At 49.4% G+C, this 20,795-nt stretch overlaps 1 protein-coding gene across 3 annotated transcripts in view; it reads right to left on the bottom strand.

Moving 5' to 3' along the window:
* The window catches only part of sbf1 (SET binding factor 1), an 82,331-nt gene that overhangs the window by 53,964 nt on the left and 7,572 nt on the right, over positions 1–20,795 (bottom strand). For all 3 annotated transcript variants that reach the window (XM_079582864.1, XM_079582866.1, XM_079582865.1), the window contains exon 2: positions 6,570–6,652. In XM_079582864.1, coding sequence (XP_079438990.1) covers positions 6,570–6,652 — 83 coding nt within the window. The remainder of the gene's footprint in view (positions 1–6,569; positions 6,653–20,795) is intronic.

Below are 20,795 nucleotides of genomic sequence, written 5' to 3'. Positions count from 1 at the left end.
GGACCTCAGTGAAACACAGAAGACCAGGACCTCAGTGAAACACAGAAGACCAGGACCTCAGTGAAACACAGAAGACCAGGACCTCAGTGAAATACAGACCAGGACCTCAGTGAAACACAGGAGACCAGGACCTCAGTGAAACACAGGAGACCAGGACCTCAGTGAAATACAGAAGACCAGGACCTCAGTGAAACACAGGAGACCAGGACCTCAGTGAAACACAGGAGACCAGGACCTCAGTGAAACACAGGAGACCAGGACCTCAGTGAAACACAGGAGACCAGGACCTCAGTGAAATACAGACCAGGACCTCAGTGAAACACAGAAGACCAGGACCTCAGTGAAATACAGAAGACCAGGACCTCAGTGAAACACAGAAGACCAGGACCTCAGTGAAATACAGAAGACCAGGACCTCCGTGAAACACAGAAGACCAGGACCTCAGTGAAATACAGACCAGGACCTCAGTGAAACACAGAAGACCAGGACCTCAGTGAAACACAGAAGACCAGGACCTCAGTGAAACACAGGAGACCAGGACCTCAGTGAAACACAGAAGACCAGGACCTCAGTGAAACACAGAAGACCAGGACCTCCGTGAAACACAGAAGACCAGGACCTCAGTGAAACACAGGAGACCAGGACCTCAGTGAAACACAGAAGACCAGGACCTCAGTGAAATACAGAAGACCAGGACCTCAGTGAAACACAGACCAGGACCTCAGTGAAATACAGAGGACCAGGACCTCAGTGAAACACAGAAGACCAGGACCTCAGTGAAACACAGGAGACCAGGACCTCAGTGAAACACAGAAGACCAGGACCTCAGTGAAACACAGGAGACCAGGACCTCAGTGAAACACAGAAGACCAGGACCTCAGTGAAACACAGGAGACCAGGACCTCAGTGAAACACAGAAGACCAGGACCTCAGTGAAATACAGAGGACCAGGACCTCAGTGAAACACAGGAGACCAGGACCTCCGTGAGATACAGGAGACCAGGACCTCAGTGAAACACAGAAGACCAGGACCTCAGTGAAACACAGAAGACCAGGACCTCAGTGAAACACAGAAGACCAGGACCTCAGTGAAACACAGGAGACCAGGACCTCAGTGAAACACAGAAGACCAGGACCTCAGTGAAACACAGACCAGGACCTCAGTGAAATACAGAAGACCAGGACCTCAGTGAAACACAGAAGACCAGGACCTCAGTGAAACACAGGAGACCAGGACCTCAGTGAAACACAGAAGACCAGGACCTCAGTGAAACACAGAAGACCAGGACCTCAGTGAAACACAGAAGACCAGGACCTCAGTGAAATACAGACCAGGACCTCAGTGAAACACAGGAGACCAGGACCTCAGTGAAACACAGGAGACCAGGACCTCAGTGAAATACAGAAGACCAGGACCTCAGTGAAACACAGGAGACCAGGACCTCAGTGAAACACAGGAGACCAGGACCTCAGTGAAACACAGGAGACCAGGACCTCAGTGAAACACAGGAGACCAGGACCTCAGTGAAACACAGGAGACCAGGACCTCAGTGAAATACAGAAGACCAGGACCTCAGTGAAACACAGAAGACCAGGACCTCAGTGAAACACAGAAGACCAGGACCTCAGTGAAACACAGGAGACCAGGACCTCAGTGAAACACAGGAGACCAGGACCTCAGTGAAATACAGAAGACCAGGACCTCAGTGAAACACAGGAGACCAGGACCTCAGTGAAATACAGAAGACCAGGACCTCAGTGAAATACAGAAGACCAGGACCTCCGTGAAACACAGGAGACCAGGACCTCAGTGAAATACAGACCAGGACCTCAGTGAAACACAGGAGACCAGGACCTCAGTGAAACACAGAAGACCAGGACCTCAGTGAAACACAGGAGACCAGGACCTCAGTGAAATACAGACCAGGACCTCCGTGAAACACAGGAGACCAGGACCTCCGTGAAACACAGGAGACCAGGACCTCAGTGAAACACAGGAGACCAGGACCTCCGTGAAACACAGGAGACCAGGACCTCAGTGAAATACAGACCAGGACCTCAGTGAAATACAGACCAGGACCTCCGTGAAACACAGGAGACCAGGACCTCAGTGAAATACAGACCAGGACCTCCGTGAAACACAGGAGACCAGGACCTCAGTGAAACACAGGAGACCAGGACCTCAGTGAAACACAGAAGACCAGGACCTCAGTGAAACACAGGAGACCAGGACCTCAGTGAAACACAGAAGACCAGGACCTCAGTGAAACACAGGAGACCAGGACCTCAGTGAAACACAGGAGACCAGGACCTCAGTGAAACACAGAAGACCAGGACCTCAGTGAAACACAGAAGACCAGGACCTCAGTGAAACACAGAAGACCAGGACCTCAGTGAAACACAGAAGACCAGGACCTCAGTGAAATACAGAAGACCAGGACCTCAGTGAAATACAGGAGACCAGGACCTCAGTGAAACACAGGAGACCAGGACCTCAGTGAAACACAGAAGACCAGGACCTCCGTGAAACACAGGAGACCAGGACCTCAGTGAAACACAGGAGACCAGGACCTCAGTGAAACACAGAAGACCAGGACCTCAGTGAAACACAGGAGACCAGGACCTCAGTGAAACACAGAAGACCAGGACCTCAGTGAAACACAGGAGACCAGGACCTCAGTGAAACACAGGAGACCAGGACCTCAGTGAAATACAGAAGACCAGGACCTCAGTGAAACACAGGAGACCAGGACCTCAGTGAAATACAGAAGACCAGGACCTCAGTGAAATACAGAAGACCAGGACCTCCGTGAAACACAGGAGACCAGGACCTCAGTGAAATACAGACCAGGACCTCAGTGAAACACAGGAGACCAGGACCTCAGTGAAACACAGAAGACCAGGACCTCCGTGAAACACAGGAGACCAGGACCTCAGTGAAACACAGAAGACCAGGACCTCAGTGAAATACAGAAGACCAGGACCTCCGTGAAACACAGGAGACCAGGACCTCAGTGAAATACAGACCAGGACCTCCGTGAAACACAGGAGACCAGGACCTCAGTGAAACACAGGAGACCAGGACCTCAGTGAAACACAGAAGACCAGGACCTCAGTGAAACACAGGAGACCAGGACCTCAGTGAAACACAGGAGACCAGGACCTCAGTGAAACACAGAAGACCAGGACCTCAGTGAAACACAGAAGACCAGGACCTCAGTGAAATACAGAAGACCAGGACCTCAGTGAAATACAGAAGACCAGGACCTCAGTGAAACACAGGAGACCAGGACCTCAGTGAAACACAGGAGACCAGGACCTCAGTGAAACACAGGAGACCAGGACCTCAGTGAAACACAGGAGACCAGGACCTCCGTGAAACACAGGAGACCAGGACCTCAGTGAAACACAGGAGACCAGGACCTCAGTGAAACACAGGAGACCAGGACCTCCGTGAAACACAGGAGACCAGGACCTCAGTGAAACACAGGAGACCAGGACCTCAGTGAAACACAGGAGACCAGGACCTCAGTGAAACACAGGAGACCAGGACCTCCGTGAAACACAGGAGACCAGGACCTCAGTGAAACACAGGAGACCAGGACCTCAGTGAAATACAGAAGACCAGGACCTCAGTGAAATACAGAAGACCAGGACCTCAGTGAAATACAGAAGACCAGGACCTCAGTGAAATACAGAAGACCAGGACCTCAGTGAAACACAGGAGACCAGGACCTCAGTGAAACACAGGAGACCAGGACCTCAGTGAAACACAGGAGACCTGGACCTCCGTGAAACACAGGAGACCAGGACCTCAGTGAAACACAGGAGACCAGGACCTCCGTGAAATCACCATGTCATGTTTCTAATGCAGCAGATCCGTGTTTGTATCACACGTGAAGCAGCGCGTGTGAAACAGCAGAGGATCACGTGTTGCCTGAGTCACTCCTGATTATGAGGCAACAGAACCGGTTTGAGATAACTGTCTCCGAGGAGCCGCGGCTCCAGCACAGACTCAGAAGGTCTGAGACAGGATTCCCTCCACAGAAGCCTTCGTTCTCCTCTCCCACCCAACAACTCCAACACTATATTGTAAGGCTTAATAATACAAGGAGTAGTTCGAAATCCGCGCAGTAATCTTCACTTTACTGCGCGGATGCCAAACTACTCCTGGTATTATTACGCCTTAAATATAGTTCCCCCTTTTATCCGCTTAGAAAATCCACATTGTTTAATTTTGTGTAATTATACTTTGTAGTGGAACACTTCACGTAACCATATTTAAATAGGGAAAACGTGGAAGAGCTTGGTAGCTTCTATCTTGACCTGTTTTGGAGCTATAGAGGAGAGAGGGAGAGGCTAAATGCTAACGCCGTCTGCGCTGTGTTTACGTGACTGAAGATCAGACAGGTCCTAAAGAACTCGTCAAAGCTAAGGTAAGAACATATCTCAGTATGGAAAAACGCTGGCCTGTTCCTTTAAAGCAGTGTTTTTCAACCTTTGTTGAGCCAAGGCACATTTTGTTCATTGAAATAATCACGAGGCACCACCAGCAGAAAATGTTCTCATCAAAGTGTCTTGAATAGGAACACCGTATAGTCTCACTAGCCACAATGCCTCAATACATCACTAATTCTCTTGTCTCAAAGAAATTAACTACCTGATATGGAAAAGTATAATATGGTTACTCTGCCGATCACTAGACAGCACAGACACTCGAAAACGGTACATTATTTGTGGATAATAATGCATTTGTCTTAAAAAAAAACAACTAGGTGAGATTGGATAATTTCCCAAGGCACACCAGACAATATCTCACGGCACACTAGTGTGCCACGGCACAGTGGTTGAAAAACACTGCTTTAAAGGCTCCATCGTTAAAGAGGGGGTATTCTGCTTTTTTTTTTAGCACCAGTCTATATCACACTAAAATGATGACAAACCTTCTGTTGGTCTGTAAATGCAGTAAATTAGAATAACTGCCTTGTATAAAATGTCTCTCTCAAAATGGCTGTAGTGAATGTCTTGAAATAGGCCTCTGTCTCTTTAAGAACCTCTGAGCCTTTAGACACGCCCCCTCCACACACTGTCTGTGGCATCAGTGGGGAGGGGGTTCTGCTGAGGAGCAGTGGTCGGTTACTCGGCTGGTGACAAAAGCTCGGAGGCGTCTCCAGGAGGTGGGGGCGTTCCTAGGAGGACTCAGGCAAACCTATCCCTAAAATGGCCGCCATCAGAGTTTTTACAGATTACTCAGAAATACGTGAATGTGCCAAGGCAACACTTCAGCCATGTTTTTAATGAGGGAGTGACACAAAGCAAAGTGTAACAGGCTGGCATGGTGTAACAGGCTGGCATGGTGTAACAGGATGACATGGTGTAACAGGCTGGCATGGTGTAACAGGCTGGTATGGTGTAACAGGCTGGCATGGTGTAACAGGCTGGCATGGTGTAACAGGATGACATGGTGTAACAGGCTGGTATGGTGTAACAGGCTGGCATGGTGTAACAGGCTGGCATGGTGTAACAGGATGACATGGTGTAACAGGATGACATGGTGTAACAGACTGGCATGGTGTAACAGGCTGGCATGGTGTAACAGGCTGGCATGGTGTAACAGGATGACATGGTGTAACAGGCTGGCATGGTGTAACAGGATGACATGGTGTAACAGACTGGCATGGTGTAACAGGCTGGCATGGTGTAACAGGCTGGCATGGTGTAATAGGATGACATGGTGTAACAGGCTGGCATGGTGTAACAGGATGACATGGTGTAACAGGCTGGCATGGTGTAACAGGATGACATGGTGTAACAGGCTGGCATGGTGTAACAGGCTGGCATGGTGTAACAGGATGACATGGTGTAACAGACTGGCATGGTGTAACAGGCTGGCATGGTGTAACAGGATGACATGGTGTAACAGGCTGGCATGGTGTAACAGGATGACATGGTGTAACAGACTGGCATGGTGTAACAGGCTGGCATGGTGTAACAGGATGACATGGTGTAACAGGCTGGCATGGTGTAACAGGATGACATGGTGTAACAGACTGGCATGGTGTAACAGGCTGGCATGGTGTAACAGGCTGGCATGGTGTAATAGGATGACATGGTGTAACAGGCTGGCATGGTGTAACAGGATGACATGGTGTAACAGGCTGGCATGGTGTAACAGGATGACATGGTGTAACAGGCTGGCATGGTGTAACAGGCTGGCATGGTGTAATAGGATGACATGGTGTAATAGGATGACATGGTGTAATAGGATGACATGGTGTAACAGGCTGGCATGGTGTAACAGGATGACATGGTGTAACAGGCTGGCATGGTGTAACAGGCTGGCATGGTGTAACAGGCTGGCATGGTGTAACAGGCTGGCATGGTGTAACAGGCTGGCATGGTGTAATAGGATGACATGGTGTAATAGGATGACATGGTGTAATAGGATGACATGGTGTAACAGGCTGGCATGGTGTAACAGGCTGGCATGGTGTAACAGGCTGGCATGGTGTAATGGTGCCAGCCTGCTGACCTCGTGGCTCCTGTGCCCGCTCAGTGCTCAGACTCACCAGCTCGATGCCCTGGGGGAAGGGGCTGTCCTCCCAGTCCTTCTCTGGAAACCTCTGCAGGATCCGGCCCTGGCCCTCTCCCTCTGAAACACATCAAAATACACGTCAACATCAACGTGTACATCAACGTCTACGTCTACGTCTACGTCTACGTCAACGTCAACGTGTACATCAACGTCAACATCAGTGTCAACGTCTACATCTACGTCAACATCTACATCTACGTCAACATCTACATCAACGTGTACATCTACGTCTACGTCTACGTCAACGTCAACGTGTACATCAACGTCAACATCAGTGTCAACGTCTACATCTACGTCAACATCTACATCTACGTCAACATCTACATCAACGTGTACATCTACGTCTACGTCTACGTCAACGTCAACGTGTACATCAACGTCAACATCAGTGTCAACGTCTACATCTACGTCAACATCTACATCTACGTCAACATCTACATCAACGTGTACATCTACGTCTACGTCTACGTCAACGTCAACGTGTACATCAACGTCAACATCAGTGTCAACGTCTACATCTACGTCAACATCTACATCTACGTCAACATCTACATCAACGTGTACATCTACGTCTACGTCTACGTCAACGTCAACATCAACATCAACATCATCAACATCAACGTCTACATCAAAGTCTACGTCAATGTCAAAATCTACATCAACGTCAACATCAGTGTCAACGTCTACATCTACGTCAACATCTACATCAGTGTCAACATCTACATCAACGTGTACGTCTACGTCTACGTCTGCGTCTACGTCAACGTCAACATCAACATCAACGTCTACGTCAACGTCTACGTCAACGTCAAAATCTACATCAACATCAACGTCAACATCAGTGTCAACGTCTACATCAACGTCTACATCTACGTCAACATCTACATCAACGTCTACGTCAACGTCTACGTCAACGTCTACGTCAATGTCTACGTCAACGTCTACGTCAACATCAACGTCTACATCTACGTCAACATCTACGTCAACATCAACATCTACATCTACGTCAACATCTACGTCAACATCAACATCTACGTCTACGTCAACATCTACATCAACATCATCGTCAACATCAGTGTCAACATCTACATCAACGTCATCGTCAACATCGACGTCGACATCTACATCAACATGTACAGACAGACACACAGAGGCACAGAGGGCCTTATGTAACAAACTCCTCATTCAAAGCATGTCCGCCCTCCTGCCCTCGGGGAGGAGGTCCCGTGTGCCCAAAGGTAGAACCAACAGACTGAAGGACTGAGGTATTGGGTTTGAATAAGTCATAGAGATTTTACTATTTCCTTGGCTGCTGCACTTGTATAATATAAATGTGTTTGTTTTTAGTCAGGTTTGTAAGTATCATCCTTTGTCTTGTAGTTGTTCCCTATTAGGGTTGTGCCGATGGACGATATCATCGTCCGTGATGGATGAGCAACATCACGATGGAGCGCCACCATCGTGATGCCACGCCCCCTCCTGTCAGAAACACGCAATGGTCTTCTGTAGGCCTTGTAAACCTACAAACTTTGCATGGATTGCACTGTAAATTAAATCACAAATATAACTAATATGCACGCTAGTGTCAGCAGCCTGTCAGAAGCCACGATGTGTTAGCCGTAATTATTAACGTAAAGACGCAGCTGCTCTATTTCTGACACGCTGAGCTCTCTCTCTCTCTCTCTCTCTCTCTGCAGCTCAGAGTTTGACAGCGCGTGGTTTTGCTTTGCTTCGTACGGAAACTTAAACCGTTGTAAAATGACAAGATGGCTCTCACATCGGAGCTAGCTGAAAGCGCATGGGTTTAGATTATTCGAAGAACTGAGAGAGGAGAGAGAGAGGAGAGAAAGAGGAGAGAAAGAGGAGAGAAAGAGGAGAGAAAGAGGTGGTGCAGGAGTTACGAGGTTGCGAGCTCACGGATCGGGCGGCGCGTGGAGCGGCTTCAAAAACGTGAGCTACGACGCAAAAGTGTGCATATTGTCCCGTTTACCCACTGTTTCTTAAACATTACGTTAAGATTGAGCAAATGCAAATAATAAGCTCAGCTCTTAAGTCGTTCTCCTCTCAGACTTTACGCACAGGTTTTAACACATTTCTTTTGCAAAAGTCGTGTTCCATGACTCTGTTCAGATCATGTTTAGTTTAGATCCATTTCTCCTGCAATCTCACATTTCCCTAACATACATAGTAATATGCAGCTTATATATAGGCTATGTAAATGTCTTTAAAAATGCTTATAATGAGAAATGGACGATATCATCGTCCATCACGATGGTTCCCTGTAAACATCGTCAACGACCAATTAAGGGACATCGCCCAACCCTATTCCCTATATGTTTTGTTCTGTATGTTTCTGCTGGCTGCTCAGAGTGCCCCGCGGGGATCGGATAAACCAACCACAGCTGCATCGGATCTGGGGAACAGCATCTCCAATGAGGGCAGTGGAAATGTAGAGCTTGTTTCATGGCTTTTAAGTGAACGTGTCACATCAATGGGATGCCTCATGGCGTGTTCTGTGTAGAGGAGGAGATGCTTCATGGCGTGTTCTGTGTAGAGGAGGAGATGCTTCATGGCGTGTTCTGTGTAGAGGAGATGCTTCATGGCGTGTTCTGTGTAGAGAAGGAGATGCTTCATGGCGTGTTCTGTGCAGAGGAGATGCTTCATGGCGTGTTCTGTGTAGAGGAGATGCTTCATGGCGTGTTCTGTGTAGAGGAGATGCTTCATGGCGTGTTCTGTGTAGAGGAGGAGATGCTTCATGGCGTGTTCTGTGTAGAGGAGGAGATGCTTCATGGCGTGTTCTGTGCAGAGGAGATGCTTCATGGCGTGTTCTGTGTAGAGGAGATGCTTCATGGCGTGTTCTGTGTAGAGGAGATGCTTCATGGCGTGTTCTGTGTAGAGGAGGAGATGCTTCATGGCGTGTTCTGTGCAGAGGAGATGCTTCATGGCGTGTTCTGTGTAGAGGAGATGCTTCATGGCGTGTTCTGTGTAGAGGAGATGCTTCATGGCGTGTTCTGTGCAGAGGAGATGCTTCGTGGCGTGTTCTGTGTAGAGGAGATGCTTCATGGCGTGTTCTGTGCAGAGGAGATGCTTCATGGCGTGTTCTGTGTAGAGGAGATGCTTCATGGCGTGTTCTGTGTAGAGGAGATGCTTCATGGCGTGTTCTGTGTAGAGGAGATGCTTCATGGCGTGTTCTGTGTAGAGGAGATGCTTCATGGCGTGTTCTGTGTAGAGGAGATGCTTCATGGTGTGTTCTGTGTAGAGAAGATGCTTCACGCGTGTTCAGTGCAGGGGTTTCTGGGTAATGAGCTCACAGTGACAGCTGGGGTCACATGAAGACACGCTGCTGTGGATAATCCAGGCGTCTGAAATGATCCACACTGTTTCTGTGTAGTTAAGTCTGTTTTGTTTGTTTGTTTGTTTGTTTGTTTGTTTGTTTGTTTGTTTGTTTGTTTGTTTGTTTGTTTGTTTGTTTGTTTGTTTGTTTGTTTGTTGTGTTTGTTTGTTTGTATACTTTATTGTCCCCGTAGGGAAAGACGTCAGTTGTTGGCGTTTGGGGCAGACTGCGTGACGTGCAGATGTGAACACGCCTGGACGGGAGCATGTCACAAACGCTGAGGTCACATCCGCATGACGGAGAGGAATGTGAGGAATGTGAGGAATCTGAAGAACGTGACTTCAACTATGTCGCACTCATTAAACCCTTATTTCTGAATATCGTCTCCAGCACAGTTCACACGAGCTGAAGAGACCACTTTGAACTTTGGGACAGTTTTTGTTTCATGTGAACTACAGAGAAATGAGCAACAAACTAAGAGTAGAAATCTGCACAAAGACAGTTACCATGGTTACGCCTTAGTGTAAACTATAGATACAGATGGCATCTCTGTAATCGCCCATATATGGTCATTTTTGAAAACAGTTAAAGGGGAAAACAACTGACATAAAACCTAAACTTTCTCTAATTATTTAAAAACTACTGTAACAAATGCTGAATTATGAATATAGTTTCTGCTAAATAAAGATACAAAGACATGGAGAGGAGCAAAGTGGTTCAACAGCCCATAAATACATGAATAACGGAGAATGCTAACTTGATGCTTCATGCTAGCATTGGGCTAATGCTAACGGTTTGCTAGCGCCTGCTATAACTGCCGTTTTTTCACTTCTACTGAACAATCTGATGTGAGAAAATATCCATATGGGCCAGATTTACACTTGACTTTATTTGTATGTGATAAATAAGTTTATATTCCACCAGAAAATGGCTAAAAAGAGGGAAAATTGTGTTTCTCTAAAGATTCTATTTTCCCCCTCGGCGAAGCCACGCCCCCTTCTATGACGAGATGCCGTCTGTATCTAGAGCTGCACTGATAAACACAGCAAAAACACAACAATATAGCTCAGCATTTCTCCAGGTAAAATTAAGATATTTTCATATTTGAAATAAGCCTTCATTGTGTGTGGAAAAAATAAGTTGCTGATTATTGCCTGAAAAGCATTACTAAAGAAAACCCAGAGTAGATGTAATATTTCTTTGTGATCAGAAAAAAGAGCCTGTAGTCGGCTCTATGGGAGGTTAAAATCAAACGGCGCTAACACCCGCCGCTAACAAATGCCGCTAGCACCCGCCGCTAACAAACGGCGCTAACACCCGCCGCTAACAAACGGCGCTAACACCCGCCGCTAACAAACGGCGCTAACACCCGCCGCTAACAAATGCCGCTAGCACCCGCCGCTAACAAACGGCGCTAACACCCGCCGCTAACAAATGCCGCTAGCACCCGCCGCTAACAAACGGCGCTAACACCCGCCGCTAACAAATGCCGCTAACACCCGCCGCTAACAAACGGCGCTAACACCCGCCGCTAACAAATGCCGCTAGCACCCGCCGCTAACAAACGGCGCTAACACCCGCCGCTAACAAATGCCGCTAACACCCGCCGCTATCAAACGGCGCTAACACCCGCCGCTAACAAACGGCGCTAACACCCGCCGCTATCAAACGGCGCTAACACCCGCCGCTATCAAACGGCGCTAACACCCGCCGCTAACAAACGGCGCTAACACCCGCCGCTAACAAACGGCGCTAACACCCGCCGCTAACAAACGGCGCTAACACCCGCCGCTAACAAACGGCGCTAACACCCGCCGCTAACAAATGCCGCTAGCACCCGCCGCTAACAAACGGCGCTAACACCCGCCGCTAACAAACGGCGCTAACACCCGCCGCTAACAAACGGCGCTAACACCCGCCGCTAACAAATGCCGCTAGCACCCGCCGCTAACAAACGGCGCTAACACCCGCCGCTAACAAATGCCGCTAGCACCCGCCGCTAACAAACGGCGCTAACACCCGCCGCTAACAAATGCCGCTAACACCCGCCGCTAACAAACGGCGCTAACACCCGCCGCTAACAAATGCCGCTAGCACCCGCCGCTAACAAACGGCGCTAACACCCGCCGCTAACAAATGCCGCTAACACCCGCCGCAATCAAACGGCGCTAACACCCGCCGCTAACAAACGGCGCTAACACCCGCCGCTAACAAACGGCGCTAACACCCGCCGCTATCAAACGGCGCTAACACCCGCCGCTAACAAACGGCGCTAACACCCGCCGCTAACAAACGGCGCTAACACCCGCCGCTAACAAACGGCGCTAACACCCGCCGCTAACAAAGGCCGCTAGCACCCGCCGCTAACAAACGGCGCTAACACCCGCCGCTAACAAATGCCGCTAGCACCCGCCGCTAACAAACGGCGCTAACACCCGCCGCTAACAAATGCCGCTAACACCCGCCGCTAACAAACGGCGCTAACACCCGCCGCTAACAAATGCCGCTAGCACCCGCCGCTAACAAACGGCGCTAACACCCGCCGCTAACAAATGCCGCTAACACCCGCCGCTATCAAATGCCGCTAACACCCGCCGCTATCAAACGGCGCTAACACCCGCCGCTAACAAACGGCGCTAACACCCGCCGCTAACAAACGGCGCTAACACCCGCCGCTATCAAACGGCGCTAACACCCGCCGCTAACAAACGGCGCTAACACCCGCCGCTAACAAACGGCGCTAACACCCGCCGCTAACAAACGGCGCTAACACCCGCCGCTAACAAACGGCGCTAACACCCGCCGCTATCAAACGGCGCTAACACCGGCCGCTATCAAACGGCGCTAACACCCGCCGCTAACAAACGGCGCTAACACCCGCCGCTATCAAACGGCGCTAACACCCGCCGCTAACAAACGGCGCTAACACCCGCCGCTAACAAACGGCGCTAACACCCGCCGCTATCAAACGGCGCTAACACCCGCCGCTATCAAACGGCGCAAACACCCGCCGCTAACAAACGGCGCTAACACCCGCCGCTAACAAACGGCGCTAACACCCGCCGCTAACAAACGGCGCTAACACCCGCCGCTATCAAACGGCGCTAACACCGGCCGCTATCAAACGGCGCTAACACCCGCCGCTAACAAACGGCGCTAACACCCGCCGCTATCAAACGGCGCTAACACCCGCCGCTAACAAACGGCGCTAACACCCGCCGCTAACAAACGGCGCTAACACCCGCCGCTATCAAACGGCGCTAACACCCGCCGCTATCAAACGGCGCTAACACCCGCCGCTAACAAACGGCGCTAACACCCGCCGCTAACAAACGGCGCTAACACCCGCCGCTATCAAACGGCGCTAACACCCGCCGCTAACAAACGGCGCTAACACCCGCCGCTAACAAACGGCGCTAACACCCGCCGCTAACAAATGCCGCTAACACCCGCCGCTAACAAATGCCGCTAGCACCCGCCGCTAACAAACGGCGCTAACACCCGCCGCTAACAAATGCCGCTAACACCCGCCGCTATCAAATGCCGCTAACACCCGCCGCTATCAAACGGCGCTAACACCCGCCGCTATCAAACGGCGCTAACACCCGCCGCTAACAAACGGCGCTAACACCCGCCGCTAACAAACGGCGCTAACACCCGCCGCTATCAAACGGCGCTAACACCCGCCGCTAACAAACGGCGCTAACACCCGCCGCTAACAAACGGCGCTAACACCCGCCGCTATCAAACGGCGCTAACACCCGCCGCTAACAAACGGCGCTAACACCCGCCGCTAACAAACGGCGCTAACACCCGCCGCTAACAAACGGCGCTAACACCCGCCGCTAACAAACGGCGCTAACACCCGCCGCTATCAAACGGCGCTAACACCCGGCGCTAACAAACGGCGCTAACACCCGCCGCTAACAAACGGCGCTAACACCCGCCGCTAACAAATGCCGCTAACACCCGCCGCTAACAAATGCCGCTAGCACCCGCCGCTAACAAACGGCGCTAACACCCGCCGCTAACAAACGGCGCTAACACCCGCCGCTAACAAACGGCGCTAACACCCGCCGCTATCAAACGGCGCTAACACCCGCCGCTAACAAACGGCGCTAACACCCGCCGCTAACAAACGGCGCTAACACCCGCCGCTAACAAACGGCGCTAACACCCGCCGCTAACAAACGGCGCTAACACCCGCCGCTATCAAACGGCGCTAACACCCGCCGCTAACAAATGCCGCTAGCACCCGCCGCTAACAAACGGCGCTAACACCCGCCGCTATCAAACGGCGCTAACACCCGCCACTAACAAACGGCGCGAACACCCGCCGCTAACAAACGGCGCTAACACCCGCCGCTAACAAACGGCGCTAACACCCGCCGCTATCAAACGGCGCTAACACCCGCCGCTATCAAACGGCGCTAACACCCGCCGCTAACAAACGGCGCTAACACCCGCCGCTAACAAACGGCGCTAACACCCGCCGCTAACAAACGGCGCTAACACCCGCCGCTAACAAACGGCGCTAACACCCGCCGCTAACAAACGGCGCTAACACCCGCCGCTAACAAACGGCGCTAACACCCGCCGCTATCAAACGGCGCTAACACCCGCCGCTAACAAACGGCGCTAACACCCGCCGCTAACAAACGGCGCTAACACCCGCCGCTAACAAACGGCGCTAACACCCGCCGCTAACAAACGGCGCTAACACCCGCCGCTAACAAACGGCGCTAACACCCGCCGCTAACAAACGGCGCTAACACCCGCCGCTAAAAAACGGCGCTAACACCCGCCGCTAACAAACGGCGCTAACACCCGCCGCTAACAAACGGCACAAACACCCGCCGCTAACAAACGGCGCTAACACCCGCCGCTAACAAATGCCGCTAGCACCCGCCGCTAACAAACGGCGCTAACACACGCCGCTATCAAACGGCACTAACACCCGGCTCCTCCAGGTGCTGCAGTGTGGGGTCACAGACTGATCTGGGATCCGGATCCCTGAGCCTCATTACTGGAGGATCTGAAAGTGCAGGGAGGGAGCTCTGACTCTAACCCAGAGAGCGTTTCCTGGTATTGTCTCCAAGTGCTCGCTCATATTTCATTCTCATGCAGGTTATTACACAAACAGAAACGAGGAGAAACAGAGAGGATGAACACACTTCACTCACTCACTCAAAACATTCAAAATGAGAAGAAGACGCCTCCAACATCAGGAGAGCTCATTTTTAGACACGAGTACTTTAACTCATGCTTGTCTGTATACTATACTATACAGACCAATACATGCTATACATACTATACTATACAGACCAATACATGCTATACATACTATACTATACAGACCAATACATGCTATACATACTATACTATACAGACCAATACATGCTATACATACTATACTATACAGACCAATACATGCTATACATACTATACTATACAGACCAATACATGCTATACATACTATACTATACAGACCAATACATGCTATACATACTATACTATACAGACCAATACATGCTATACATACTATACTATACAGACCAATACATGCTATACATACTATACTATACAGACCAATACATGCTATACATACTATACTATACAGACCAATACATGCTATACATACTATACTATACAGACCAATACATGCTATACATACTATACTATACAGACCAATACATGCTATACATACTATACTATACAGACCAATACATGCTATACATACTATACTATACAGACCAATACATGCTATACATACTATACTATACAGACCAATACTAACACATTTCTCATGTAGATCCAGAAAACAATAATAATGTTCATTTATCCCTTTTCCTTCCATTTCATTTCTTAAACATTTGTATCATTTGAGGTGAAACAACAAAGAAACGACCAAAGAAACGACAAAAGGGCAGAAAAAACACTTTACAAGTTTTCTTTTTTTCTCTCCTATTTTTAATTTTTATTTAATTTATATTTTTCCAATTTTTCTCCCAAAAAATTCCATATTTTTTCCACTTTTTCTGTTTTTTTAAATACATTTTTCCATCATTTTCAATTCTTTAATAAAAAAACTACTTTTTCTCACTTTTTTTTCTCAAAATTTTGTGCCAAATTTTACTTATTTTTTCCTTTTTTATTCAACTTGTGTTTCACTTTTTTCTTATTTTTCATCCTATTTTCCCCCCAAATTTTCCATATTATTTTATTTTCTCAAATTTCCCCAAAATTTCCCCCATTTTTTTGTCCTAACAAAAAAAAAAGTTTTTTTTTTTAATTTTGCCCAAAATGTTACCATTTATTCCCCATTTTTAACTTGTGTTTCACCTTTTGTTCTTGTAAATGTTGACCGACAGCATCAAAACTAGACTATGAAGGCTTAATATTTCTGTTTTATTCGTATTGTTTTGAAAGCAGGCGGAGGGGGGGTCGTGTTTTGGAGGTTTTGTTGATGAGACTTTGCCCAGTGTGGAGGAAATGTGAAATGTAGGGCGATATTTGGGCCTGAGGCGAATCACGTTCATGATCTCAGTTACAGACGCGGAGACTGGGTTTCAGATGAAGCCTCAAGTCTCAGCTCTGCTACATCACAACCACCTGCAGGAGTCTCCTTCAGACCGGGCCTCTGCAGTCTGCTCAGAGTGTTTGGTGAGGAGTCTCCTTCAGACCAGGCCTCTGCAGTCTGCTCAGAGTGTTTGGTGAGGAGTCTCCTTCAGACCGGGCCTCTGCAGTCTGCTCAGAGTGTTTGGTGAGGAGTCTCCTTCAGACCAGGGCCTCTGCAGTCTGCTCAGAGTCTGCTCAGAGTGTTTGGTGAGGAGTCTCCTTCAGACCAGGCCTCTGCAGTCTGCTCAGAGTGTTTGGTGAGGAGTCTCCTTCAGACCAGGCCTCTGCAGTCTGCTCAGAGTGTTTGGTGAGGAGTCTCCTTCAGACCAGGGCCTCTGCAGTCTGCTCAGAGTGTTTGGTGAGGAGTCTCCTTCAGACCGGGCCTCTGCAGTCTGCTCAGAGTGTTTGGTGAGGAGTCTCCTTCAGGCCGGGCCTCTGCAGTCTGCTCAGAGTGTTTGGTGAGGAGTCTCCTTCAGACCGGGCCTCTGCAGTCTGCTCAGAGTCTGCTCAGAGTCTGCTCAGAGTGTTTGGTGAGGAGTCTCCTTCAGACCGGGCCTCTGCAGTCTGCTCAGAGTCTGCTCAGAGTGTTTGGTGAGGAGTCTCCTTCAGACCAGGCCTCTGCAGTCTGCTCAGAGTGTTTGGTGAGGAGTCTCCTTCAGACCAGGCCTCTGCAGTCTGCTCAGAGTGTTTGGTGAGGAGTCTCCTTCAGACCAGGCCTCTGCAGTCTGCTCAGAGTGTTTGGTGAGGAGTCTCCTTCAGACCGGGCCTCTGCAGTCTGCTCAGAGTGTTTGGTGAGGGGTCTCCTTCAGACCAGGCCTCTGCAGTCTGCTCAGAGTCTGCTCAGAGTGTTTGGTGAGGAGTCTCCTTCAGACCAGGGCCTCTGCAGTCTGCTCAGAGTGTTTGGTGAGGAGTCTCCTTCAGACCAGGCCTCTGCAGTCTGCTCAGAGTGTTTGGTGAGGAGTCTCCTTCAGACCAGGGCCTCTGCAGTCTGCTCAGAGTGTTTGGTGAGGAGTCTCCTTCAGACCGGGCCTCTGCAGTCTGCTCAGAGTGTTTGGTGAGGAGTCTCCTTCAGGCCGGGCCTCTGCAGTCTGCTCAGAGTGTTTGGTGAGGAGTCTCCTTCAGACCGGGCCTCTGCAGTCTGCTCAGAGTCTGCTCAGAGTCTGCTCAGAGTGTTTGGTGAGGAGTCTCCTTCAGACCGGGCCTCTGCAGTCTGCTCAGAGTCTGCTCAGAGGAGGCCCAGATGGAGCCACAATGGGGCCTTGTGTCCCCTCAGTCCATTCACTGGGGTCAGAGTCTGCACTCGGCGAACAGCACAGGCCTGTCCCAGACCGGACACGGCTCCAAGAACTCACAAAGAGCCGGAGAGCACGAGGCGGGACTGGAGCGCCGGGATATCGGAGCGCCGGGATATCGGAGCGCCCGGATATCGGAGCGCCGGGATATCGGAGCGCCGGGATATCGGAGCGCCCGGATATCGGAGCGGCCGGATATCGGAGTGCCGGGATATCGGAGCGCCGGGATATCGGAGCGCCGGGATATCGGAGCGCCCGGATATCGGAGCGGCCGGATATCGGAGTGCCGGGATATCGGAGCGCCGGGATATCGGAGTGCCGGTATATCGGAGCGCCCGGATATCGGAGCGCCGGGATATCGGAGCGAGTGATGATGAAAAACGCCTCTAAACAAACGTATTGAAAGCATTGAGATAAAAGATAATCAACATGAAGCGGAAACTGTTTCAAAGTTCAACGTCTCCTTTATCAGCGCGTGTAAACGAAGGTCACATTATCTTCTCATAAACAATGTTCCAAAACATATTAGAGATTTTGGCCAGTAGAGGATGAAAAAGTCACAAAAGTTTTTTGAAAATGCCACAAAAAAATCCACAAAAGAGCAACAGAAAAGTGACAAAAATGTGATGAAAAAGTGACAAAAATATGATGAAAAAGTGACAAAAATATGATGAAAAACTGACAAAAATATGATGAAAAACTGACAAAAATATGATGAAAAACTGAAAATATGACGAAAACAACCAAAATGCATGAAAAAATGGGGTGGGTTTAAAAGGTTCATTCATATACATTGCTTTGTAGCAATAAAAAACATGCTTCTTACTAATATGTCCAAAAATAAAAGCATAAACTTAAACCTGGGCCTGTCCATCATTGAGATTCGGTCGCCAAAAACATCCACAACTTTCATGAATCCTAAAGTGACAGAAACACATTTCTATCCGGCGTGTTCAGCAGCGTGTGCATGAAGAACAATCTGATGAGATGCCTCGTAGGTCTGACTGAGCAGCTCCTCCCTGTTGTTTCCTGTTTGGGCCTCGGGACGAGGCTCAGAATAAACCGCTGTCAAAATAATACGCTTCAAACCAGGAGCACCAACGCCCCGGCCACGGCGGCCCACGGGGCGGCCATGTTGGCTCTGACTTCAGCAAACTGTAGCTTCAGACAGTTCAGATTCTTTTCTGACACTACGAGGCTGTTGAAAGGTGGAAAGAGATATTTTTCCAGACTGTTGTGGATAATAGACCAGAAAGCCGACCTGAAGAACAGCGTTTCCTCTGGTTCAGCGGTGAGGGCCTGACCACAAACACACGCCATCTCCTCACCACACCATCAGCCACCACCAAACACGGACCATCAAAACCACGTTCACGTGTCGGGCTCTCCGCGGTGCTGCAGCGGCTGTGGACATTATCTGCTGTCACATTCAGGAGCAGACTAAAAGGATTTATTAAGATAAACACGTTACTTAGTGCTGCTTTAAGAGCCAAAGCTAACGGATACACACCAATGGACGCCACTACTAATGCTAGCCACAATCGCTAAAGCTAAAGTTTCCATAAAAACGCTGTATCAGATCCTACACTTCCACAACGGATGCATTTCCTTTTAGACTTTTATTCCGGGGTTACGTGAGGACTTTTGAGCTGATATTCACGTTTCCACAGAGCGTGAAAAATGATGGACGGCTCCTCCTCACTCCTCCCCGTTTGCCTCAATGACCACACAATCATGGCGGATTCACAGGCTCCTCCTCCCCAGCTCTGGCGAAGCATGTTCCTAAAAAGGGCATAAGGGCGGGATCTTCACTGCAGACTCCGGCCCTCATTAGCCTGGTTTCTTTCATTTTATTATTCAGCTCTTCACAAGTAAAGCTCCATTGACTTGAATGGGATTTTCCAACGTTCTACCGGTCATTATTTTCTGATAGAGGAACTCTGAGAACATAATGACCGCGGCCAATGGTAACGGAGTTCCTGTTTGTAACACAGGTCTTTCATATCAGTCCAGTAGAGGGCGCTGTCTCTGTCCTCGTCCGTAAGAGAGAAGTCGGGGAATCACTCGTGAAGTTAACGAGAGTCTGACTTTCAACTTACCCAGAGCTTCAGCACCATTCCTCCAACTGCACCTTCAGCTAAGGAGCTAGGTTAGCTGCTAGCCTTACTGCTACTAGCCTAGCGAAGGGAACAAGCAGCGGAAATCCTTAAATAAACCTTCTGGCCTGCATAAGAGTGTATGAAGTTTATGTTGTGTGTGTTCAGTATAATCAGCGGAGCATGTATGCATCATTATCGGTATATCAGAACCTTCAGGGAGGATCAGGTCCGGTTCACCCTGTTCCTGCTTATTTTCCCGATAATGACCAGCGTTCTACACATGATCCCTTACATAACTAACCCAGCATCATCACAGGAGGAATATCTAACTGTAGAAGGTACATTAGAAACCAGGCTGTAAAGTTGTGTTTAACCTGTCTACAGTGCAATGCTTTCCAATGGGGGGCTAGCGGCGATATGGAGGTGCTACAGCAATGGCGGCCTCTGGTGTCGTGGTCACACAGCAGAGCAGCCAGAGGACACTGGCTCCTTCCTGCCTCCGGGGGCAGGAGGAGCAGGAAACAGAAAGTATCAATACCTGCTCATGCTAATCTTCATTTAGTATCGATTTAGTTTCCAGGAATACATTTTTTTCTCAACAGTAGCTGTGGGACAATCAAAAGTCACTCAGGAGTCGGGATGCACCGATCCGATACTGATATTGGATATCGTAACCGATACTGGGAAAAAATACAATACATATTTAAAACCCAACTTTCACTGAATATGGGCGCCTTCACCTCATGTGAAGCAGAATCTGGATTCAGGCGCTGAGTTAGGATTTTTAATGTTCGTGGCATCAAGGCCGGGACAGTCATTTAAAGTGCAATAAAATCAGCCACAACTGTTCATATTTT

The sequence above is a fragment of the Gobius niger genome (assembly GCF_951799975.1).
Source record: "Gobius niger genome assembly, chromosome: 2".
Classification (NCBI taxonomy): domain Eukaryota; kingdom Metazoa; phylum Chordata; class Actinopteri; order Gobiiformes; family Gobiidae; genus Gobius; species Gobius niger.
Note: the sequence above shows the minus strand (reverse complement) of the source record. Positions and strands in the feature narration are given on the sequence as shown.